Source organism: Lissotriton helveticus, chromosome 2_1 (genome assembly GCF_964261635.1).
Source record: "Lissotriton helveticus chromosome 2_1, aLisHel1.1, whole genome shotgun sequence".
Classification (NCBI taxonomy): Eukaryota; Metazoa; Chordata; class Amphibia; order Caudata; family Salamandridae; genus Lissotriton; species Lissotriton helveticus.
The window spans coordinates 326,689,717-326,715,633 of NC_136059.1; the positions used below are offsets into that span (position 1 = coordinate 326,689,717).

The window sequence follows — 25,917 nt, forward strand, 5'->3', positions numbered from 1 at the left end:
TATGCTTTAGGCTAATTATCCACCCCTCTTGTGCAATTTGAAAGATGACTTTAAAAGGGGGGCCCCTACCTACCTATAACGGCTCTGCAGGATACATGCGATCAAGATGGTGGTGCTGCCTAAATTCCGACATTTGTTCCAAAAAATGTACCTATTGATGTGGAAGGAGACAACTTGAAGATGCTCAAGACATTACTTACTACATTCATTTGTCAAAACAAGAGAGCCCATATCCCATTTAAATTATCTTTATGCCCCAAGACTGAAGGGGGACTTGCTCTCCCAGATTTTAGTCTTTATCATAGAGCCGACCAACTCAGAGTCATAACCGAATGGTCCCAGAGGGGATTAGATAAGCACTGGCTCCACATGGACAGTGCTATTGCAGGGAGAGTCATCTGGGACTTACTGTGGTAGCCAATACCTTAGCATACCATGGGAGCCACCCTGAGAGCTTGAGACAAGGTGGTCAAAAGGGCGTCCAGGACAACATTCCACTCCCCCTTCACCCCAATTCACTACAATCGACATTTCCTCAGACAGCACAACCGGGTCCTTTCAAGTCATGGAGGGAGAGGGGGTTACCTTACATTATCTCACCTCTTTCACAACAGGGATATTCTCACCGTTGAGCACTGGCAAATGAATTTTCACCTCTCAGGGGTGGAACACTTCTGATATTTGCAATTGCGTCCCTGGGAACTGCAACCAGATACACAGGAAGTGGCCACACAGGAACTCACCCCACTAGAGAGTTTTATGAAGGTGACCAGGGGCATTGAGGGTTTTTGCCCTAAGCCTTTTTGGAACACTTATTAATCCGCACATTGCCCTCTCAGCCACCTCATCATGCTGTCTTTTGGGAGCACATTCAGGGGCACAACATTTTAGAGGGATGCTGGGGGGCATTATGGAAAGATATCACTCAACACAATCACTCCCAAGGCGTACGTGAAGCCTATTACAAAATTCTATATGACTGACTTGTACCCTACCAAACTGAAAAAAATGCTTCCTAGATATGTCAGACCTATTCTCGAGAGGGTGAGGCCTCCTAGGCGACTTTCACCACATTTGGTGGGACTGTCCGACAATCCACCTCTTTTAGTCTGAAACATTCGCTCAGATTAAAGACATATTAGGGAACCCGCTCTCGAATACACTGACATTCGCACTACTGAGTCTAAGAGCCTTCCCTTTGAAATACCAAACAAACACAGATAGAGATGTGCTGTGGCTGTGTCTGGCTGGGGCGAAGACTGCGATAGCTGCTGCCTGGAAAAAGAAGGAAGCTCCAAACTTGACACAATGGCATGCCCGCTTGTGGCAGGCAGTCACGATGGAAAGGATGAGCAACATTTTTAGAATCATTTCAAGTACACTTGGGACTCTCTTATTAGCTATCTTTCAAAAGGGCTCCCTTTCATAGCCTGCCCATCTAGGATGTGTGCATTGCACCTCTTTCAGTTCTGAAATAAGTCCATTGACGTAGAGAACACCCCATGGAAGGAATGCTGCACGAAGGGGAGAGCCATGGTACGATGAACACTTATATTATGTCAGTAGACGCCTTATGGCTGCTGAGAGGAAAGAAAGTGTTAACCACCCCGGTATAGAGAGTACTTAGAGGCTGTCAGGGAGGATGAGAAAGAACTTGTGGAACTGGGTACGGGCCCAGGAATATGGTTGATTACTGGTTCCCCTTTGATGGCTGTTCCTCAGGCAGGGCCTCCCGCAACTCGCCCTTAACAGGCATAAATATTTCCCTTGTTTTTGCCAGTCCTGCAGAACATCTTTGCGTCCGTGAAGATGCCCTCATTCACAGTATGTTCCTTCTGACCAACATGAGTACCTTATTTTGTTCATTTTGTTTTATTGTTTTCTCTTTATGTATGGGGAGGCTGGAGGGAGTTAGGGGAGGGAAGGGGGTGACTGAGGGTGAAACGTGAATACCTTTAGACTCCTTCCTTTGATATTACAAAGATAGGAATCCAAGTAACAGCAGACGATAGGGGATAACGGAAAGCTGATTATGGATATAGCGATTGCATACAACGTTATGGTCTAATTGCTGTGCAACCTATTGTGGTCTAAACTCAATAAAAAGTTTGAGAAAATGTGCTCCAAACATAAGAAGACTCGGTTGAGCTAAGAAGGCCATTTGGTGACTGTGATCTTTCCTTACTGTGCACCCTAAGTATTTTTTGGGATGCATTTTAGAGAATGTTACCATTGGTTCTTTTTCATCTGTCATTTTGTATATATTTGTAATTTTACATGCAGTATTTAGTTTGCATGTGTTAAAGTATTATTTTCCTTTAAAAAAAAAGCACTGAATGGTTATTGATATTATGTTTTATGTATGGTCCTGCTGAGGTCTGTGTTTCCACCCCATAGGTCTTTCCTAAGTAAACATTAGATTGTTCACCTTGCTATCTTGAGAGTCAAGTGCTAAATACATACTTGGCTCCCAGTTTGGGGGTCCACAGTACAGGGTTTGCACAACGCCATAAGTAAATAGACCTAATATGAATGGAGTCCAATGACTTCTGATTGCCCAGACAACATATGATCCAGATCTATGTATACCTTGGTATGTCATAGAATTCTCCAAGCCCTCCTCAAGTGGACTTTCTTTAGAATACTTTTGAAATGGAGAAAAGTACTCCTGATGTTCCTTACTGACTTCCTGACTGACTTAATTCACTTAACCTAACTTGAAACCCACATCCCACATCACTGATCCCCTCCCCTCCACCCTAGTGGAAATCCTCAACCATATAATCGCCTCGTTCTTGAACAAAACCATCAACGCCTCTCTTTCTTCAGGCCATGTAGCAGGCTCCCTCCAACTCAGCCAAGTCACCCCATTCTAAAAATGCTCTGGGCGGACACCATCGACCTCAATCTTCCTTTCCTAGCTAAAACGGTGGAAAAGTGTGTTCTACTACTACTCAACCAACACATAAAAGAATTCAACCTTCACAAAACATTCCAATCAGGATTCAGGAAGGGTTGTAGCACGGAAACTGCTATGTTCAATATAACAGAAGACATTCACCATTCCCTAGATGAAGGTGACTCCTCAATACTTGTATTCTTTTCATTTAAGGGCTTCTGACAACCTGGAGAAAGAGATCGAAAGTACTGCTTGAAGGCTCTCTATGGGTGAGCTTGGCCTCCCAATGGTATCACCTTCCCTTGGGGAACTTCTTGGGGAGAAAGTCACTACGATTACTGACATTTTAGTAGAACCCTCAACTACCATCTGCCCCACAGGCATGACTAAACTTTCCACACGCTCAAATAGAGCTACTAGTTCTCCTACAGAACCACATATGAAGAAGAAAAGGGGCAGGAGAGCAACTAAAAGTAGCAATATGGATATTGTACCTATTCAGTCCACCCAATCTGACCAGGTCCAAAAGGCAATGCTCATGCAAATTGAAAAATTTTTTGCAAAGCTGTTGCAGCCCATTTCAGAAAGTCTCTCTAGAATAGAGTCAACTCTAGCCACATTGAACATACGAGGGGGAAGCCTCCTAGAGAGAGTAACCAACAGCCAGGTTCCTACCTTAACTACTTCCAACTCTACTGTTTTGGAGGGGCATGATCTGTGCCGCCGAACATTCTGTGCAATGGGCCGGCCTGCAGATCGCCAAAAACTACGGCTCACCCCAATAATCCTATCCATCTCTGGAGTCTGAGAGAATCAACAGGACCGTCTCAGTCGCTCCATCACCCTATATCTTGTCCTCCCCTCCTTCTGTTACTACGCCATCTGAGGGCGATTTAATTTTGAGTTCTTCATGGAGGCTTCCTCACAAACTACCAAGGACTCACGGGATTCGTAATACAAACTGGGAAAGCCAAGAAGATCTTTGCTGACAAAACCCCCATTTGAGACTAGATTTGTCACCAGCAGCGTGTCCCTACGTGAACGTCCTGGCTAATACTTTGGAGTTGAAAAGTTCGCAAAATAAATCCACCAAACAATTAAATCTAAACGCTTGTCACTGGCTCAATAAACATACAGAGGGGTGGTCAGAATCATTTACTAGTCTTCTAAAGGTGAGGAGGGTGGGTTGGGTGGGAAATTCAGATAAGAAATTCAGGCGAGACTGTGTTGTATTAAATCTTAAATCACACATTATGGCCTAAAATCTTTTAAGCATACTACCTAAGGCCCCCCCATCGATGTCTCAGATATTCACCTTGCCCTCAGGTTTTTTTTTACTAAACCTGTAATTCAAACTCCTTGGTGAAAGGGACCTAAGGACCTGGTGAGCCACTCTCATTTAATGACAAATCAGCCATCACCGAGGCTTTTAGCTAACCCTATACCAGCCAGTAATTATTTCTTACCATTGGCTGATTTGGAAGCCTGTGACTGACAGATGACGATGGGGGGCCCTAAAACACATCATTAAGTAGTCACAGAGAGGATGACCTATGTTATCCAATATGGAAATTATTGGGCTATCGATGATAGTAGGGAATATCGCAGGGTTTGGTTTGAAAATGTCTGATCAATCCAGTATTCGATATATAACTTCCTATGATGTAATCTGTCTTCAAGAAACTTGGGAATTAGCCCCAATCTATGTGGACGGCTACCCTACCTTCCATACTACAACGATACAGTTAAATTCAGATCCGTTTAATTCAACCCCTGACGTCCCAAAGATTAATAAAGTCTGTATTCCCATCCTCCTTTATGCAGAGGATGCGGTCCTAATAGCACACACTGGCTTTTACGCTTCAGAAACCTTTTAGACACTTATGTTAATTTAATGCATATTCTAGATTTGTAAACCAGTGATACTAAATCTTTTATCTTCGTGACTGCAGGCTGGAAAGTGGCTCAGGCAGATAAGTTTCCCTACTTAGTGGTGATATTTGACAGTGCGCTATCATTGTTCTATCTGGTGAGAAATGTAAAAAAAAGTATTGACAATCTATTCTCTTTTACCAAAAAGTTAGGTTTGACACCCTGAGATGTTGTGAAAAGGGTTTCCCACAGCAGTAGCTACTTACGGAGCTGGTGTGTGGGGACATACTAAGCATGCATTACTGCAAGCAGCAGAAGACACATTTTGGAAGAATATGGCGAGTCTCCCTATAAGCAGTTTTAGCTACAATTGCCATATCAAGCTGAAAGTTCCTTATGTATCAGACCTGTTATCTTTGGCACTGTAGCAAATGGCCCTTTTTGCAGGGTTATCCCCAAACTTTTTGCTTTTTTGCTTCTTACTCCTTTGTTTTTCCTTACCCGTAGTTGTTGGCAATAGGACTCTGGGCACTTTACCACTGCTGATCAGTGCTAAAATGCATATGTTCTCTCTGTAAATTGTTATTATGATTGTTTATCCATGATTGGCAGATTTCTTTCATCAGTAGGCCCCTAATAAAGTGCACTGAGTGTGCCTGGCCTGGTGATTCAAATGCTACTAGTGGGCCTGTAGCACTGATTGTGCCACCCACATGAGTAGCCCTAAAATGGTGTCTCAGTTTTGACACCGCAGTGCCTGTGTGCAGTTGCTAACTGCCATACTGACCTGGCCTGTGTTCCCACTGGCCAGGCCTAACCCTTCCTGTATACATTGGACACCCCTATGGAAGGCCCAAGATACCCCCCTGGGCAGGGTGCAGTGCATGTGAAAGTTAGAGCATGTACTAGTGTGGGTGACATGCTCTGTTAGTGAAAGACTGCCAATTTCGTTTTTCACTATTGAAAGGCAATCTTGACCATAGGCTAGAATGGGTAATGCTGTGTATACTTTTTACCTGCATATCTTCCCATTGGTGCAAGATAGGAAATTGAAGTCTGGTATCCCTGAACTCAGAATTTAATAACCCATCATTTAGGAAGGATGGTTATTAAATCCTTTGTTTGAAAACAGCACTTTTAGAAAGTGGCTGTTTTCTTGTCTGACCTTTCTGTGTGCCTTTGCCTGTTTGTGAATTGACGGTCTGGTTTGTGAGTGATAGGGGCTGGGGTGGATTCAGGAGGCTGGGTGAGTCAGCACTAGGCTGAATAGCTTCATCTGCATCTTGAGTGGTGAGAGGGGATAGCACTCGAGCCTGAATGGGGCTGTGCCTGCCTTCCAAAATGCCGGCTCCACCTCTTGCTGGGTGGCTGAAGACCCTGCCCCTCTCTCTCAAAGGAAAGGAGGAGTCATGTAATCAGAGTGCTCCGGGACTGACCAGAACTGGTTTGGGTTAGGCAAAGGCCTCTCTCCCTTCAAAGAACAAAGAGAATATTGGTATAAAAAGGGATACCTAGACCCCAAGACTTTAGATCATCCTGGAATAAAGAAGGAACCTCTGCCAAGAAGAAAAGCTGGAAGACTGAAGAGGAAGGACTGTCCTGCTGTGTGTTTGTTGGCTGACCTCCAGTTGCTATTCTGTCAAGGACAGGGGAAGGACTTTGCTGTTGCTGTGTCCCCTTGCTTGAAGAGATCTCCAAGGGCCTGAGGAGAGCTGTCCCCCTGTTAAGAAGCCCCTGGAACACAAGGACTTCACCCCCAGCCTCTCCACGGAACTCTGGTGTGTGAGTTCAGACCTGCCTAGAGTGCTTGATCGATTTGTGGGGCCTCTGGAGGTTGTTTCCTGCTGTTTGGGGAGCTGGACAAGAAGAAAAGAAGAAGATTTACAATTTGCACGTATCGCTGGCTTGCGGAGAGCATCGTCGACAGTGCAAGAAGATTCCTGTTGCCGCAACATCGTCACATCGCCTGTTGCCACAGCAAGAACCAACGCATCGTTTGCTTGCCGAGTGCATCGCACCGTGCGGGAAGATTCCTGTTGCTACGAATATCATCGCAGAGCCAGTCGTCACTGTGAGAACCGTTGCACCGCTAGCTTGCGGACCGCATCCTGTTGCTGCGAACATCGTCGCAGAGTCCAGCGCCAACGCATCGAGGGGACGCGGCAGAAGAGAATCAACACTGCGCCGCACATCGCCGCTGCACCGAAGATCATCGCCACCCCGAAGATCGTCCCATCGTGCCTGTGCGAGACGCTTTCTACCGGAGAACCTGCACCCCGGAATCCATACAAGGTAGCACATCGCTCCCCGTACAGACCGGATTCGCCGCAACACGCCCGCTGCGTGCAGCGGGGTTGTCGCTTCACCTCCCCCGGGTCTCAGGAGTGACGCATTGCTTGTTTTTCAAAGCTGCAGTTGCCGCTAGGAACTTTTGTCGCATCTACTTGTACTTTGTGCTAAAACTGACGAAACTGCAGATTATTTTGATGCAAACCCTAGAACTCTTTTAAAATCATATTCTTGAACTGTGTATGTTGGATTTTTGTCGTTTTGGTCTTATGTAGTTTAGATAAAATACTTTATTTTTCTAAACTGGTGTGGAGTCCATTTGTGGTGTTGTCACTGTGTTACTGTGAGCGTTGGTACACATACTTTACACATTGCCTTTGATAAGCCTGTCTGCTCGTGCCAAGCTCCCAAGGGGGTGAGCAGGGGTTATCCAAAGAGTGTATCCCCCTTACCCTGACTAGAAGCAAGGGTCCCTATTTGGACATTGGTACCTACCTCTGCTAACTAGAGACCCCCAGATCTAACATTGGTGGTCAGCGGTGAGAATTTGAACTTGTATTTGTACTTGACCCACAGTAATTGGTGTACATCACTAGTTTAGTACAGACCAATACGCAGCTGCATACTGTTTGTTTTGTTTCCTGGTGTCCTCCTGGAAGTATTTTTGGGATACTGAGACTCTGGCTAGTGTTGCACCTGTAAAGTCTTGCCAAAATGGAAGTCAACTTTTTCTACCTGTATATCTACACAGGGGAGGAGATAAAAGCCTTTTGTGAAGAGAGGGGGCTGTCCGTGGAGAGAGGGTTCACAAGGAGGGATCTTGAGGCCCGCCTGTATTCCTATGAGGTCAGAATTTTGGAAGCAACACTAACAGACGATTCTGAGGAGGAGGACTTCTCAGACAGTAAGGGAGAGAAAAGTGAGTAGCTCAGTGCTGCTGAGCAAAGGTATAGAGAATTAAACCGGGAAACCAAGCAGGCTGAGATCCGGTGGGCCTTAGCCCAGAAAAAAGAAAAATGTGTAAATCAAGAAGTGGGCTTGGCTGAGTTGGAGGTGGAGTCCAGCTCCGATCGTGGCAGCAAGATTTTAGTTTCTAGTGCTGAGCAAAAGGTACAAACATCCAGAGATGTGGCGCCTGACTTGAGGGAGGGGTTTGACATACACCAGTGGGTTCAGGTTTATGAGGTAGGTCCAGTTGTGTACAGTGTCCCTAAGGTAGATTGGGGGACTGACACAGGGGTTCATATTCCTAGTGATGGGAGGGACACTCTACTGACTGTAGATGAGAGGTGCAGGGAGAGGGATTCCCCCATGGTAGAAACCTTGGTGTGTGAATGTGGAGACCGCCCGGAAGAGTATGGGTTGAGTGACAGAGACAGTCAGACACTGTCTTGCCAATCTCAGGAGAGTGGTGTGGTGTACCTATGTGAGGCACTGGAGGGTGAGGCAAAGGGTAGCTTGGTTAACAACTGTGGGGGGCTGTGTGATTCATTTGTTGGAGAGCATATGTTAGGTCCCTGTTTTCCAGAGCAATGCCAACACCCGGTGGAGTGTGAGTTCTCTGATTCCAGGGAGCTTGTTTTGGAGGCAGACCTTTTGGTGGATTCCAGAGAGTCCAAAGAGGCATTGGGGAGAGATCCCAAAAGGAGTGGTGCAGATATCTTCCAGACCTGTGAGGTGGAAGAGGTTCAGTGTAGCCCAGTTAGGTCCCAATGTAGTGGGACAGGTGTAGGGGCTCACGTCCTGTCTCAGTGAAGAAGGAGTGAGTGTGGGACTGTGGGTCATAAGGTGCCCGAAACCTCTCTCAGGGGCTGGAGGGTTCCTTAAGGGAACACAAGGTTGGGGACCTAGGCTGTACTTGCGGGCCATTTGAGGGGGATCTCCTAGTGTCAGGAGAACCGGGAGCATCTATAACCAGAGCAACAGTGGTTCTGGTGTCTGACTGTACAGCTTCAGTTGGGAGGGTGCAGAAGTATAGACTGAGGGGTGAGAGGGGGATGTGTTCCTCAGTGGGAAAACCAGTGGGTCAGGGGCCAGCCAGAAGGACTGAGTTTCCCAGGAGTGACCATCGAAACACCACTTTTGTCCTGGGGGATCTTCGTGCACTATCAGGTAGACTGGGGTTGGGGAGATCTGCACCAGGCAGACTGTCACAAGACACATGAGTCATGTGTCACCCTCGGGGGGATACTGTGTGAGTCCCCAGAAGTCCTGGCGTGCCGGGCAAGTGTTCAACCACAGGGTTTAGTCCCTGGGTTGGGAGGCCAGGTTCAGTATCGGCCTGACCTGGAGGGAAGGACATCTGTTACCAGCATCCTGACCGGTTTGACATCCAGGGGTACCACCCCAGTTGGAGGAGTGCAGCCCTCTGGAAGGAGGTGCAGAGAGATGGAGTCCTCATCTCTGACCCCTGTGCAACCCAAGGGTTTAGACCCTAGGTTGGGAGACCAGTTGCTGGAGAAAGGTCCTGAACTGGTAGGAGAGTTGTGTTCTGGGGGCGCATCTCCTGGGAGGAGAGTGTGGGAACCCAGAAGGCGGGGTAGGGAGAGGAGAGCCTTGCCAATGACCTCCAATCAGCCTGAGGGTACAGACCCTGGGCTGGCGAGCCAGTGTCACGATGCCCTACCTGACTTGGCAGGAGAGAGAGTGGAAGAAATGTGCCAGGCAACTGGGGCTACTGCCCCCCACTTTTTGGCGCCACAGAGGTTAGAGAGACCTGACAGGTATGAGGTCTGGCTCTCACCACTGACAGTTGACAGTGGCCCCTGTAGCTGGTTGTCCTGGTGGACAAGGATGCCCCTGGAAGGGGGCAGGAGTCACACCCTGGGGGTGGACTGGGCCACAGCATTGCGTTGGCCAGGTGGGTACTGTCTACCAGTGTGGACACATCTGTGAGTGAAGTAAGGTTAGGAGCTGCACAGATGGGGTCCGCAGGTAAAGAGAATGATCCCCTGTGGTTTAGTCTAGTGGGCCCTGAGAGTATGGATAGAGGGATCTAACTGGGTTCAGGAAGGTGTACAACTGGAATAGTCCCCTGCTGTTTGGGCCAGTTTTCCGTGTTCTATTGCCCCAAGCAGGGAATCCCATTGAGGTAATGTTTGGTTTACCCTGGCTTTGGGCTGGAAGGGGGTTGTGTTGCAAATGGCATTTTTTGTAGGGTTATCCCCAAACTTTTTGTTTCTTCCGCCTTTGTTTTTCCTGACCAGTAGTTATTGGCAATAGGACTCTGGGCACTTTACCACTGCTGATCAGTGCTAAAGTGCATATGCATTCTCTGTAAATTGTTATTATGATTGGTTATCCATGATTGGCAGATTTGTTTCATCAGTAGGTCCCTTGTAAAGCGCACTGAGTGTGCCAGGGCTGGTGATTCAAATGCTACTAGCAGGCCTGCAGCACTGATTGTGCCACCCACGTGAGTAGCCCTAAAATGGTGTCTCAGGCCTACCACCGCAGTGTATCTGTGCAGTTGCTAACTTTCATACTGACCTGGTCTGTGTCCCCACTGGCCAAGACTAACCCTTGCCTTTCTGTACACATTGGATACCCCTATGGAAGGTCCAAGGTACCCCCTGGGCAGGGTGCAGTTTATGTGAAAGGTAGAGCATGTACTAGTGTGGGTGACATGCTCTGATAGGAAATACTGCCAATTTCGTTTTTCAATATTGAAAGGCTATCTTGATCATAAGCTAGAATGGGGAATGCTGTGTATAATTTCTACCTGCATATCTTCCCGTAGGAGCAAGATAGGAAATTGAATTCTGGTATCCCTGAACTCACAATTTAATAGCCCATCTTTTAGGAAGGATGGTTTATAAATCCTGTGTTTGAAAAAAGCACTTTTAGAAAGTGGCTGTTTTCTTTTCTGACCTTTCTGTGTGCCCTTGCCTGTTTGTGAATTGACTGTCTGGTTTGTGAGTGACAGGGGCTGGAGTGGCTCCAGGAGGCTGGGTGAGTCAGCACTAGGCTGAATAGCTTCATCTGCATCTTGAGTGGTGGGAGGGGATAGCACTCGGGCCTGAATAGGGCTGTGCCTGCCTTCCACAATGCTGGCTCCACCTCCTGCTGGGTGGCTGACGACCCTGCCCCTCTCTCTCACAGGAAAGGAGAAGTCATGTAAACAGAGTGCTCCAGGACTGGCCAGAACTGGTTTGGACTAGGCAAAGGCTTCTCTGCCTTCAGAAGACAAAGAGAGTATTGGTATAAAAAGGGGTACCCAGATCCCAAGACTGTAGATCATCCTGGAATCAAGAAGGAACCTCTGCCAAGGAGAAAAGCTGGAAGTCTGAAGAGGAAGGACTGTCCTGCTGTGTGTTTGTGGGCGGACCTGCAGTTGCTATTCTGCCAAGGAGAGGGGATAGAATTTGCTGTTGCTGGGTCCCCTTGCTTGAAGAGATCTCAAAGGGCCTGAGGAGAGCTGGCCTCCTATTAGGAAGCCCGAGGAACAAAAGAACTTCACTCCCAGCTTCCCCCCTGAACTCTGCTGTGTGAGTTCTGACCTGCCTAGAGTGCTTGATCTATTTGTGAGGCCTCTGGAGGTTGGTGTCTCCTGTTTGGGGAGCTGGACAGGAAGAAAAGAAGATCGGCAATTTATATGCATTGCTCGCTTGCGGAGTGCATCTTCGACAGTGCAAGAAGATCGTCGCAGCGCCTGTTGCCGCTGCAAGAACCGATGCATCGTTCGCTTGCGGAGTGCATCACCACGGTGCGGGAAGATTCCTGTTGCTACGAATATCGTCGCAGAGCCTGTCGTCGCTATGAGAACCGTTGCACCGCTTGCTTGCGGACCGCATCCCGTCGCTGTGAACATCGTCGCAGTGTCCGGCACCAACACATCGACGGGCCACGGGAGAAGAGGATCAACTCTGCGCCGCCCATCACCGCTTCACCGAAGATCGTCGCCACCCCGAAGATCGTCACATCGTGCCTGTGCGAGATGCTTTCTACCGGAGAACCTGCACCCCGGGATCCATACAAGGTATCAAATCACTCCCCATACATACCAGATTTGCCGCAACATGCCCGCTGCGTGCAGCAGGGTTGTCGCTTCGCCTCCTCAGGGTCTCAGGAGTGAAGCATCGCTTGTTTTTCGACGCTGCGGTTGCCGCTAGGAGCTTTTGTGGCATCTACGAGTACTTTGGGCTAAAACTGACGCAACTGTGGATTATTTTGACGCAAACTCTAGAACTATTTCAAAATCATATTCTTGAACTGTCTATGTTGGATTTTTGTTTTGCAGTGAATAATATAGTATTAGTTCTCAGCTGAGCCAGGAGAGTCCTGCTGCTTGAGAAATGTTTTATTATTGGATACTATAATATTTACTGCACTCTAAAATCTTGTCCCATAATGCTTTTCAGGGTCTTTGGTTGGGATTGTATTTATGCCCATAACTGCGCTTGGGGTGGTCCTAAGAGGATTGGACCACCACTGAATCGGTCAGCATGATGTGCTCATTGTGTTCAAGGCGTCTGCTTGGTTCTCTCCCTAGGTTAGGAAGGACTCCAAAATCATCACCTCTCTCACTGCTTGCTATATTTTCATTTTCACTTTTGTGAGCTGACTATATGTATTTAAGTATGTGAAGATAGAGTTACTTGTTGTTTTACCAAAGGTCTGTGAGGTTTCTGTTTTATTAATTGGGAAGAGATGGAACAGGGTTACGGAGTAGAGAGCAGAGTTTCACAGAGTTTTTGTTCAACTCCGCAGAATTCCGCATAGTGGTACTCTGCCAACTTTGACCACCCTTATATATATTTCTGTATTCATACTGTGAAATTCATTTACTTTTTTTTGTTTATCTGTATGGCTATTTTAAACCCAAATTTACTTCATCATGTACTTTCTTCAAAATATGTAAAAAGCTCCCATACCTAGGGGTCTAGCCAGCTCTATATAAAACTCTAATAAATAAATATACATCAGTTCCCCCTGATAAAGATAATTTCACAGTAAGCTACACTCCATATTATGTACTAGTGAGTAGAACTTCAAATTCCATATGCCAGTCACAACTAATTGCACTAGTATCAGACAAAAGCAGCCTGCTTTAATAAACACCTATTCATTAAAAGAGATTGCAAGAGTACAACCTTACTAACATACAATAAAAATATCTCTACCTAAATATGAAACCTAAGTAAGGAAAGGACAGATAATACGAAGAAAGACATTGTCAAAGCAATAAATGAAATGACAGAAATCGCTATCTTGCCACCATTGCATTGTGTTTTTATCTCTAAAATCATCTATATCAGACAAATTGCTCAGTTGGATGTTCTGCCACCTTATGTTGTGTAATTGCTGCCTATAACAATTTAACTTCCATCACTCCACTCTGACCATAAGATTCAAAACCTCATTTTACGTCATGTCCACTCTAGAGCCCATTGAAGCCTGGCCCCTTGAAGTAGGCAGCTCAGGTTCGCCAAGCTCCAGGCAGCAGTGCTCCAGTCCTCCTATTGGCTCAGTTCCAACCTCTATGTCCCTTTTCTTCTGTCACTCTTTCACTTTGGATTCAATCCTGGGCTCATCTCCGCATCCATGTTTCCCAGACTCTTGAGTTCAGGTCTGTCTTTGGTGTTTCCCCTCCCAAAGTAACTATCTACTCTTGGCACCAGCCTCTATTTTAAATTTGCAATAAGCGCATGGTCAGCATCCTCAAATAGCCATAAGTTACCTTAAAATTTGGGGACAGGATACTTCCCAGAGTGTCAAGGTGTTAGCACAATACCAAATAGGGCATTCTTAGTTCTTAGCCCACAGACACAATGCCAGATACTACCAGGAATTCGCAAGCTTCCTCATCTCACATGCTGTTGGCCGTCACGCCACACCATGGCCCCACCAATTCTTCCACTTTTAACAAGTGTACACAATTTTCCATAATGGTAAAAACATCTACTGACATTCTGGCCACACATATTTGCATATAAATGTCTAGTTGAGAAAGCAAGTAATTTCTCCGAGATACCATCAAAGAAGTGGCAACTTTGTCTCACAATAAAAATTGATTTATCTTAAAGTTGCTAGGTTAGATAATTCATTCAAACATCAGCTAATATTTGTGTAGCCATCGCCTTTCCAATTTAGCAAGATATATTTGTTCCATCCTTTTTCAATCTACATTTTAATTAAATATCTTTGTGTAGCATGAAATATATAAACTTTTCTTCATGTGCTAATGGTTATCTTAGGAGGATTGTTAGTTGCATTTCTGATGCACAAAATGCTAAATAGTGTATGTGTGATGGAAAAAAGTTAACATGGAAATGGGGAACTAGACATAATTTGTAAAATAGTTATAAAGATGTCTTTCACCAATATAGATTGAGCTTAGGTATTTATATAAGCCTTTCATTAAATATACCATAACATGTGCTGTGTGTGGATATACAAACTATGTAGGGATTGTTTTCTGCTAAGCATTACAATTTACACAACTGCAAAAGTGGGACCCTAAGTTGATGGATAATTTTCCCTGATATTTTATTATCAATGGATGAGTCAAGTAATGCTATCTCATTAGCACCACCATTCTTTTTGCAAAATGTATAACAGTTCCTATTAAGGGAACTTAAAGGGTGTTTTTAGTGATTCTCTTCACTTTGTAAAAGGCAATGTACAGACAGAAAAAAAGTTACAGCAAATTTAAGAAAATGTCCAGCAATGCCTTGCCTTGTTTTCTCCACATCTTGTGCCATCTGCAGCAGCATCTAGCTTTGAGCGGCACGAACCTTTGACTGAGCACCACAAAGTCTGGCAAACGTTCTGCAAAAGATGAATTACATAAACATAAAAAGTCAAACTTGCATGAAAATACAATACACACACAGGAAAAGAAAGACAAGCTCTGATGTAAATTAGAAATAATTGATAATCAGGACAGTTGCAAATTAAGTAAAATTAAGCCAAGGCTTAAAAGGCAATCTTTAAAAAACTGTTAGTCATTTTGTTTTGTTTTTTCACAAGTATAGTGGCGGCTCCTCTGCTAAAGTGGAGGAGCGTTGCCCTACTGCTTTAAGAGCAGTGCAGCGGAAAAATAAAATGATGATAACTTGATTATTATCATTTTATTGTTCACTAAGGGCTGGGCTGGAGTTACGGAGGAGGAGTGGTTTGCCCACTCCAAGTGCGCATGACTGCTAGGCCAGTCCTCTTGGGCCGGCCAAATAGTCCTGCACACTTTGTATCTTCCCCACCAGGCTTGCTTCACACAGACTGGTGAGGAACATGCAAAGCCTCAGGGTCCCTGTCTGAGCTCCTAACCAAGGCACTCAGACCAATCACAATGCTGCATTGCAGCTTTCTGATCATCCAAGAGGCAGGAGCCTGTTTGTGTCCTGCTTCCTTCCACTCTGGGAGCAGAAGGCAGCTGAAGGGACTGAAGGAGAGAGACTGCCGGCTATCCAGCAGCAAAAGGTAAGTAGATGTTTTTGTATTTTTTTTTCTCCCTGCTCCCCATCCTCACCTGCCTCACCTCTCCTGTCCCATTGCCAGCCGCCACTGCACAGGGTTAGTAATTCTCATTTTAAGGAAATGGCATATATTTCAGAAAGCTTTATTGTTGAAAGTGGAATAATATCAAAGGTGTGAAACTACATGAAAAAACACTGATGCAGAGAAATGGTCTTTGTGTTTAATAAGAATGTACTTAAATTACAATATAACATAAAGGATTGCACAAGTCTATAAATGTAGTGCAATGAAAATAATAAATTGAACAACAAAAGTATTTTAGATTTAAGGGAAAAAAATGGAGGGGGAGTAGGAAAGGGAATATATTGGAGAAACCGCACTCATAAAGTATGAACTAATACAAATAATTGAAAGATATTATACCGATTAAATCAATCATAACAGAGAGGCAAGATGGTGTCTTAGTAAAGTTTCACTCAAGATGCTCCTCCGGTCAGACTCCCAGTCATCAAAGAAACAAAGTTGAGATAGCAGTGGCACATCAACATCATCTTCATCTGCGGGGGATCTCCATGATGAGCAGTGCGAGGCAGCTTCCGGCATCCGAGCTAACCGCTCAGGCATCCGCTACGTCCCTCTGCCTGCAGGGACCAGTAACAGATCAGCTGCTTCCCCAAGCGCTCCCTACGCTCCCAATCAGCCTGCAGTGCAGATGCACGCTGATCCAAGATCTGCTCTCAGCATCGGTCCATGCTGCAGTAGGGAAACAGCGTGGCCGGCAAAGGAATCTTTTTGTTGGATCCTTAACGTCTTCACAACAGTATACCTCACAGCTAGGTATGGCAGAACGTGGTGGGAAAGAAGTGAAAACAAGCGGTGCTCAACATATTACGGTCAATGCAGATGCAGATGAACAGCCCCCCCATGGGAGAGAAATTCCTCAGGAAAATCGTGTCTATTGCAATAAGACTCATGGGCGCAGCTGCAAAGGGGGGGGAGTGGAAAAAACATAAACAATCAAGAAAGCTCCACTTCCCCAGCAAGTAGAAGGTCTGCAACCGATGGTGGGACAGGAAAAGACAAGTGAGGAGCAACGCGCTGCTGGTGCCACAGCTACCCTTGCTGTGGAATCCGCACCTAATCTTCTGACATACCCTTGGGTAGAACATGCTCAGGATGTGGGAGATTCTTTTCCATACAGACCCCATTCAAGACCTCAAGAATGACAATAAAATGGCTAAAATCAAACAGGCAGTAATTAAAAATAAGAGCCCTCAGGGGGATATGGTCATCAGGAATGAAGCGGCAAACACCCCTTCACTACGGGCTAGATCTCCTGACATGCACGAAAAGTAATTTTCTCTAACTGATGAGTCAGAAATCCAGGATGTGAGCATAGCAGCTTCTAGTAAAAGAGAAGTGGCTAACGGGAACAGTAGCTCTGGGCCGGAATACCCTCTAAAGGCACAAGGACAAAAGAAATCCTTAACAAAAAAAGCAAGGAGGAAAGGCCAGCGTGAGGCCTCCGACAGTGGCTGTGTTGGAGATCTGAAATGGGATTACTCAGCCTCATATCTAACCACTCTAACAGATCAAACAATCAGATCCGGCGGGAATCTCACAATGGCAAGCACTAGAGAGCTCTGTGGGATTGGGAAACAGAAAGATCCCTCCCTGTCAGTGGTACTTAAATCGATCAAGAGCTTCCCAGAAGAGGTGAAGATAGATAATCGGAGAGCTTGTCTGGCTGAAAAAAACCAGCAGGGGGCAGTCAGGAAAGTAGGCAGAACATGCGGAGAAATAGCTGATAGAATGGTCTTTGTAGAAGTCCGGATCGAAAATCTGGAAAAGGATATAGTAACCCTAAACACAGAGTGATGCGCATGAGGGGATTGTTAAAGACTTGATTTGGAAATTGGAAGACCAAGAAAATAGGCGACGCCATAACAATCTTCGCTTTTTGGGAATCCCAGAAGGGGCCAAGGAAATGACCCCAGGAAATACATGGTTTCCCTACTAAGAGGGGCCTATCCATAACTAAGAGCCTGGGACAAGGAAATTCAACGAGCCCACAGGTTCCCTTTAATGCTTTAAAGCTCCCAAAATGCCCTTTGAATACCCCTGAATGGCCACTGGGTATGCTGTTATATATTGGAAACATTGGGTGTCATTAAGATGGCGTAACGACCGTTACACCATCATAACGAGTAATCCCACGCCATATTATAATGGCGGGGGTATCGCAGTGGACACAAAGTGCGTCCGCCACTTTTCCGCCAGTTGGCAATCATTCTGATTGCCAGCCGGGCAGACTTGGGCCACTAATATGGCGGTGTCCGGAGAAAGGCGTTTCCATGGCTGCAATGCCGCCATGGAAAGGCTGGTGGGGAATTGCTAAGAAGGAATTTGAAGGAGTGATTTTTTTCACCAGGCCGGATTTTGCTCATGCAACCATTGAGTGGAGCTGGAAACTTTGGCAGCTTTCTTTCCCTTTTCAGCAGCTGGGGGCAGAAATCTACATGCAAAATCCAACCCAATTAAAAATTGTCTTCAGGGGAACAACATGTAGCTTTATTTCAGAAGTCCAGGTTCAATCATATTTAAAGTAGATTTCGGGTAGATCTGAGAATAAGGTCCAACAGGTCACATAATAAATCATTGAGGCACTTGGGTCTATGGTTATGGTGGTTTCTCAACATGTGGAAGCTTAATATTGTGGCTCACTCAATAGGACCTGCTCAGCAAATAAGTAAATACGTGATTTCATGTTTTGGGGGTGGCTGGTGGGAAGATTGGCGGAGCGACAAGGATGCGATTACTTGGATGACATTAATCTGGTTCGGCCAGGGCCAGGTCACCTCAGATATAGGTGGTTCGGGGCGGGAGGGGTGGGGGGACGGGGGCCTCGGGTGGGGGGCTGGCAGGAAGGGGAGGTGTCATATAAGAATGGTCTTTTTTGTATTTTTGATGAGTAACACTCGTATAGGCACCATTAACATCAGTGGCCTGAATAACCCTAAGAAAAGACGCAACAGTGCAGCAGTGTTATGACTACTGAAGGCAGATATAGTTGCATACAGTAGACTCACATAGAAGAGGCCCAACTGTACCTTTTAAACTCACTAGGATACAGGTTGGCTGGGACGACGACACAGAACACCTGGACAAAAGGGGTGGCGATTTTGACGTGTAACGCAAATCTGCAATTTACCCGAATGTTAGCTGACCAGCTAGGCAGATGGGTTATATCAGAATGTCATAAGAGAACTAGAGAATCGTTTACTATCTGCTCGATCTATGGTTGTATTCTGAATGTTCCAGGAGTACTTGAGAAGGTAAACAGAGAACTTGACATCCGGCCACATAGGTCTGTGTGGAGATTTTAACATGAACATTCATGCCAAAAAGAAACTGAGCTCGGAAACGAATTTGACATTTTGTGGCCGAAAATCTAAAGTGTTTCAGGGCACTATGCTAAGATTATGGGCTGAACAATTTCTGGAATTGGCAAAACTCATGGGACCCTGGCTTCACATTTTCTTCTATTCCACATAAAGTTCATGCCTAACTTGATTTCATGTTAGTTTCCTATTCCCTGCTTCATGAGTGTACAATAGAGAAAGCCCCATACATACTTTAAGATCACAACCCTTTAGTGATTGAGATCAAGTGAAACAATTCTAAACCCAAGGACAAAAATGGAGCTTTGAGTGAGCCTATTTAGTTGATGTGGAATACTGTAATCACATGACGAAATGGATTCTGGTGTTCCTGAAGACAAATATAGGCAGTAATGAAATTGATAATGTATGGGATGCATTGAAATCTGGCATATGAGGGAAAAACATTTAGATATTCTCTGAACCTTAAAAAAAATAGAAACAAATATATGATCTGCAAATCAGGCTGGTTCAAGCAGAGAAGTATCTAGGTAAAATGCTACAACAGGGGTTGGATGTGGAGGAAACACAGGAAAAGGTGGCACTTGCTAAATCTTCTATCCTGGAAATAATAGCTAAAAATGGAGCAGATAGACTTACTGAATGGAGAGAGAAAGCATATAAATGCAGTGAACAGGTAGGGCATCACTTGGCGATAAGAGCTAGACAAAACATTACGCAAAACCTAATATAAAAGATTAGGGCCCAATCAGGGGGCTAGTTACAGATCCATATAGTATTCGGAATGCATTTTATCTGAACTATCAAAACCTATATCAGGATGACTGAAAAGGGGATCCTAGAGAAGTTAAGGAATATCTGGACTTAATCCTGGGAGAACAATTCCCCATAGAAGAGCAACAACAGCTGGATGATCTTCCACAATGAATAGAGATCCAACTCTGCATCAATAGCCTTCCCAATGGCAAGGCTACAGGCAAGGATAGTATTCCCACAGAATTTTATAAAAATAATCTTGCAGCAACTCAAAGAATGCATGATCCAGCTGTTTGTTTATCTTATTAAGGGGGGTCTGCCGCAAAAATAGAAAATAGTGCTCTTTCTTAAAATAAATAATCCAGCGAACGATCCTAGCTCATATCGCCCAAGAATAGTGATCATTAGAAGTGTGGCTCAATGGTTAGAGCGGCAGACCCTGATGCAGAGGTCTGGCCCGGGACCAGGGTTCAATTCCTGCCTTGGCTGGTCTCGGTGGCTCTTGGGCTCATAATTCCTCGGACGTGATTTCTCGCCTCGGTGCCTATTCTAATCATGGGTCCCACGCTGCAACTCTGGGCAATAGCTTGCTTAGTCTCCACAACGGCCCCCTACAGCGCTAGGGATGCCTGGTTGCACCCTGGGGATGCCCAGGAGTGGACATTTCACGGGGAAAAACCAGGAAGGGTTCCCTAGCGGTATGAGTACAGCGCCAGGACACTCAGGAGTATCAGTGCGCTTTACAAATACGGCTACATTTACATTTAATATCTCAGATTCCAACGACTTTAATTCTACTGGATGCGGAAAAGCCTTGGACAGAGTCTCTTGGCAGTTTCTATGGGAGGCCCTGTCAAGGGCAGGAATTAAGGAGGGCATATTGCAGGCCATTAAAATGCTCTGTTATTATCCAACAGCCAGGGTGTTTGTCAATGGAGCACTATTGGGCCCTTTTGTAATAACTACAGGGACCCGACAAGGTTGCCCGAGTTCACCCCTGCTATTTGCAGTATATATTGACCCCTTTATACACCAACTAGAAAGCAGCAGCGCCATCAGACATATTGTGACACATTGCTGGGAAACAAAAGTGTTGGCATATGCTGACAATATTGCCCTTGTGATCCCTAACCCTACTACCGCTTTACAGGAAGTAGAAGAGGAAGCAAAGAGGTTTGGGGAACTTTCTGGATATGCTCCTAATCGCTGTAAAAAGCAATTAGTGGTCAATGGGAATATAACGTTAAATGACATCAGAGTGGTTAGGAATGCTACCTATCTAGGGAGCAATATTTCAGCAAACAATGTAGAACCCCTATTAGTCAAAACCAAACAGGACCTGTTCAGATTAAATAATCTCCATCTGTCTATCATTAGGATATGTAATATAGTCAAAATGCTATTCTTTTTCCCAAGATTTTATATCTTTTTCGGGCAATTGCATTAGAATTTTCAATTGACTGGTTGAAGAAATTAGAAGACGTATACTATAGATTTATCTGGGCAGGTGCTAAACCAAGAAGGGCTTTTACATTTCTTACAATTTTCATCCTGAGTGGGCTTGGTATGCTCAGACGTGAGTCCCAGGCTCTCCACACCACTGGAGTCAAGCTATCCAGGCTGATGAAGGCTGATAGCCAGAAACCGGTCCTTGGATGCTTGATTCCGGTCTGGGAAAGACATGGCTTGGTAGTTCGGACTGGACTGTTCCCATGAGGCACAGGGTCAGAGCTGATTTGCATATAGCCAATGTCTAACCCAGGGTGGTGTGGAGTGCAAAAAAAACGATGGATTTAGGCCCAGATCCTTGTACTGGGGTGAATGTATGACATTGTTCTACATTCTGTCCATCAACTGTGTTTTTTGCAATTTTCACCCCGAGTGGGCTGGGTATGCTCAGACGTGAGTCCCAGGCTCTCCACACCACTGGAGTCAAGCTATCCAGGCGGATGAAGGCTGATAGCCAGAAACCGGTCCTTGGATGCTTGATTCAAATCTGGGAAAGACATGGCTTGGTAGTTCGGACTGGACTGTTCCCATGAGGCACAGGGTCAGAGCTGATTTGCATATAGCCAGTGTCTAACCCAGGGTGGTGTGGAGTGCAAAAAAACGATGGATTTAGGCCCAGATTCTTGTACTGGGGTGAATGTATGACATTGTTCTACATTCTGTCCATCAACTGTGTTTTTTGCAATTTTCATCCCGAGTGGGCTGGGTATGCTCAGACGTGAGTCCCAGGTTCTCCACACCACTGGAGTCAAGCTATCCAGGCTGATGAAGGCTGGTAGCCAGAAACCGGTCCTTGGATGCTTGATTCCGGTCTGGGAAAGACATGGCTTGGTAGTTCGGACTGGACTGTTCCCATGAGGCACAGGGTCAGAGCTGATTTGCATATAGCCAGTGTCTAACCCAGGGTGGTGTGGAGTGCAAAAAAACGATGGATTTAGGCCCAGATCCTTGTACTGGGGTGAATGTATGACATTGTTCTACATTCTGTCCATCAACTGTGTTTTTTGCAATTTTTACCCCGAGTGGGCTGGGTATGCTCAGACGTGAGTCCCAGGCTCTCCACACCACTGGAGTCAAGCTATCCAGGCAGATGAAGGCTGATAGCCAGAAACCGGTCCTTGGATGCTTGATTCCGGTCTGGGAAAGACATGGCTTGGTAGTTCGGACTGGATTGTTCCCATGAGGCACAGGGTCAGAGCTGATTTGCATATAGCCAGTGTCTAACCCAGGGTGGTGTGGAGTGCAAAAAAACGATGGATTTAGGCCCAGATCCTTGTACTGGGGTGAATGTATGACATTGTTCTACATTCTGTCCATCAACTGTGTTTTTTGCAATTTTCACCCCGAGTGGGCTGGGTATGCTCAGACGTGAGTCCCAGGCTCTCCACATCACGGGAGTCAAGCTATCCAGGCTGATGAAGGCTGATAGCCAGAAACCGGTCCTTGGATGCTTGATTCCGGTCTGGGAAAGACATGGCTTGGTAGTTCGGACAGGACTGTTCCCATGGCCTAAACTCTGGAATGCTCTTCCCATGACCCTGAAGACAGAAACCAATCTTTTTCGCTTCCGTAAAGGGCTTAAAACCTAGCTCTTCCAACAGTAAATTGGAGCTTCCTTTTGCCATACTCAGCATACAAATTCTTCTTCAGTCTGTCCCTTAGCGCCGGGAAACCCACTGCGGGTAGCTGTGCGCTTTATAAGCTTAAATAAATAAATAAATAAATAAATGAGGCACAGGGTCAGAGCTGATTTGCATATAGCCAGTGTCTAACCCAGGGTGGTGTGGAGTGCAAAAAAACGATGGATGTTGGCCCAGATCCTTGTAATGGGGTGAATGTATGACATTGTTCTACATTCTGTCCATCAACTGTGTTTTTTGCACCTTTCTTACATTGGCCAGGGAAAGAGGGGATGGGCTTTACCCAGCCGCGGGCCGTGGAGGGAGTTACGGTGGGACAGGGAGGCGGGGAGGGGGAGGGGCAGGGTGGAGGGACCTAAAAACTGGCAAACACAAGAGGTCTAAAGGCAAAGGTTTAGGGGGAAAGCACTCCAAAAATGCCATGTCTACCAGTATCCAAGCAGAAGTTCCTCATTTGGGCACCCAACATGCAGCATCTTTGACACCCTATTCCAGTTTTTTTCAAAGATGACAGTACCCTGCTTCCGCCGCGGCCCGTAGAGGGAGTTACGGTGGGGCAGGGAGGCGGGGAGGGGGAGGGGCAGGGTGGAGGGTGCTAAAAACCGGCATATGGATAATTGCAGGTAAGTAAACAATTTAATTAATAAAACGAAATTCGTAGCGCGCACAGCATCGCATTTTGCGATGCAGTGCTCGCTACGAAAGTCGTTTTAATAATCAAATTGTGTACCTACCTGCAATTATCCATATGCCGGTTTTTAGGTCCCTCCACCCTGCCCCGCCTCCCTGCCCCACCGTAACTCCCTCCACGGCCCGCGGCTGGCTTTACCTAATCTCAGACTTTATTATTGGGGCACCACACTATTGTATAACCTGGTACTGTTGCAAGAGAGAGGGGCTGAAAGACACACTGAAAAGGTCCTGACCTCCCTTGAACTTATAATGGGGTAGAGGCCTGGGAATGGCTATGGAGTAATTTAAACAATAATCACTACATAAAGTTTGTTTTAAGGAATTACTGGGGGTGGGGGGGTTAAAGTTTGGAACACAGTCCGAAGAGTACTCGGTATTGGCAGGCTCAATTTTTGTACACCGCTAACAAATAATCCAAATCTACCGGACATTTTCAAGACCATGCAACTAAAGAATTGGGGGAGGCAGATTTGACTAAACTTGGATCCTTTTCCTCCCTAGAGGGTCTGGTCTCATTTGAAAATCTTAAAGTGATGTTTGAGATAGATCGGAGCAATTTCTTCAAATATCTTCAAATAAGGGATTTTTAATTGAAGAAGGGAGGCGGACCTGTAGGATTCTCCAGACATGCCATACTGGAGAAATTGGTGGAGAATAGGGACCTGTCAATTTGGGTTATTTATAGCCTTTTTAGCTCATTTATGAAAGATTATTTGAAACATTGGTCATTGAAATGGAAAAAGAAAATTGGTACATCGGAAGATATATTCAAGCAATCATATAAAATGGCACAGAATATTCTAATCCCAGCTTGGTTACAGGCACAATATTACAAGACCTGTTTTTCACTAAATAATGACTTGCCCCATCCACAACATTGTGGCGGGCGGTGCTCACAGCCCTGCTGCCACAATGCCATGGATGCACCTTGTGCATTTGCATGTACAACCTGGCAGGCACCATGCGGTGCCTGAGACGTTGTGCATGCAAATGCAGGGGGGTACCATGTGCACCCCCCACCTCCCCAACACCCACAACAGGCCCCCACAGTCATGAACCGTATGCCTTTCCATGGCGGCACAAATCCGCCTATATGCTAATATAGATGGCGGTGTCTTACACCCCCTTTTCCACCCCTTTTTTACCCGGTCGACTGGTAGACCGGCGGAAAAGCGGCAGGCGTTCTTTCCATCTGTCGTGGTCCCCCCGCACATTAATATGGCGGGGGAAATGGGTGGTGGTCGGTGTATAATGGTGGACATTATATTGGACCCCTTGGTGTTTATTGGTATGGTGGTTCTGCAACTGTGCATAGCAGCTGCTTGGCTGGACCCCAAACCCCCTGGATTTCAGCAGTGGCTTTCCCGATTTGTGGCAATTTACAATTTAGAAAAGGCTGTTTATGCAAGGAGGGGGATACGAGCATGAATGAAAGGCTTAAAATATGGGACCCCACTAACAGAATGGGTAGTGAAAAATCGGTAAACATAAATCTTAGTTGTTGCCGCTATGGCACATTGCACTTTATCAGTTTAGAAGTGAAGAATTATTATATGAAGTATTTGATTTAAAGGAACACTGGTTATTTTTAGAATCTTTAAGCTTCCTATATATGCACTGGGAATGGTTAGCCGAGAAAGTATGTAGGACTGTTTAGAATGTAAAATATATAGAGTCAGAGGCACTCACCCGCCCCCGGCGGGTGGGTGAAGTGAAAAATGCACGTTGTCTTGATGATGAATTCTATAATATATGTATATATTTATAGTACTGTGCAAGATAATTTTTTTTAATGAATCAATAATAACAATAGATAATAATAACGAGTAAAAATAATCAACAACAGAGAGATAAATATTTATGGTGTTTGGAAATTTTCTGACAATGTACAAACCGTAGATGACATACAACTTTTAGTATTGTTAAGAAAAGAAGTTATAGGTAAACATTAAAAAGTGAACATTAGGAGAAGTAGAATATTGAGACATATTATTAGGAGACTTGAATGTACATTTTCTGGATCCAGATGACAAACTGGCCAATGAACTACTCCAGGATCTCACCTCAATGGGCTTAGACCTTAAAAACCCACAGGCTACCCACGAAAAAGGGCAACTGCTTGATCCCGTTCTTTCCAATATCCCCAACCTCAGATCCCTTGACCATATCCCCCTTCCCTGGACGGACCACTTTTTGGTTCCCTTAGTATGGGACATTATTACTGTACCCCCGCCACCCCCAAAAATCAGAATGTATTCCAGACAGTGGCAGAAATTGGAACCAGACGTCTGGGCAGCCAAACTCCGAGAAAATGTTCCTCATCCACCCAATAACACCGTAGTAGGGGGAAAAAAATTCAGTACCTGGATTACCCAATCGCTCGACGCAATCCTGCCCAAAACCCACTCTCTTAGACACATCAAGAGAGTTAATCCCTCAC

At 45.5% G+C, this 25,917-nt stretch overlaps 1 protein-coding gene across 2 annotated transcripts in view; it reads right to left on the bottom strand.

Moving 5' to 3' along the window:
- ADAMTS12 (ADAM metallopeptidase with thrombospondin type 1 motif 12) overlaps positions 1 to 25,917 on the bottom strand; it is a 2,873,463-nt gene that overhangs the window by 1,516,004 nt on the left and 1,331,542 nt on the right. For both annotated transcript variants that reach the window (XM_078677277.1, XM_078677276.1), the window contains one exon: positions 14,738 to 14,830. In XM_078677277.1, the coding sequence (XP_078533403.1) occupies positions 14,738 to 14,830 (93 nt within the window). The remainder of the gene's footprint in view (positions 1 to 14,737; positions 14,831 to 25,917) is intronic.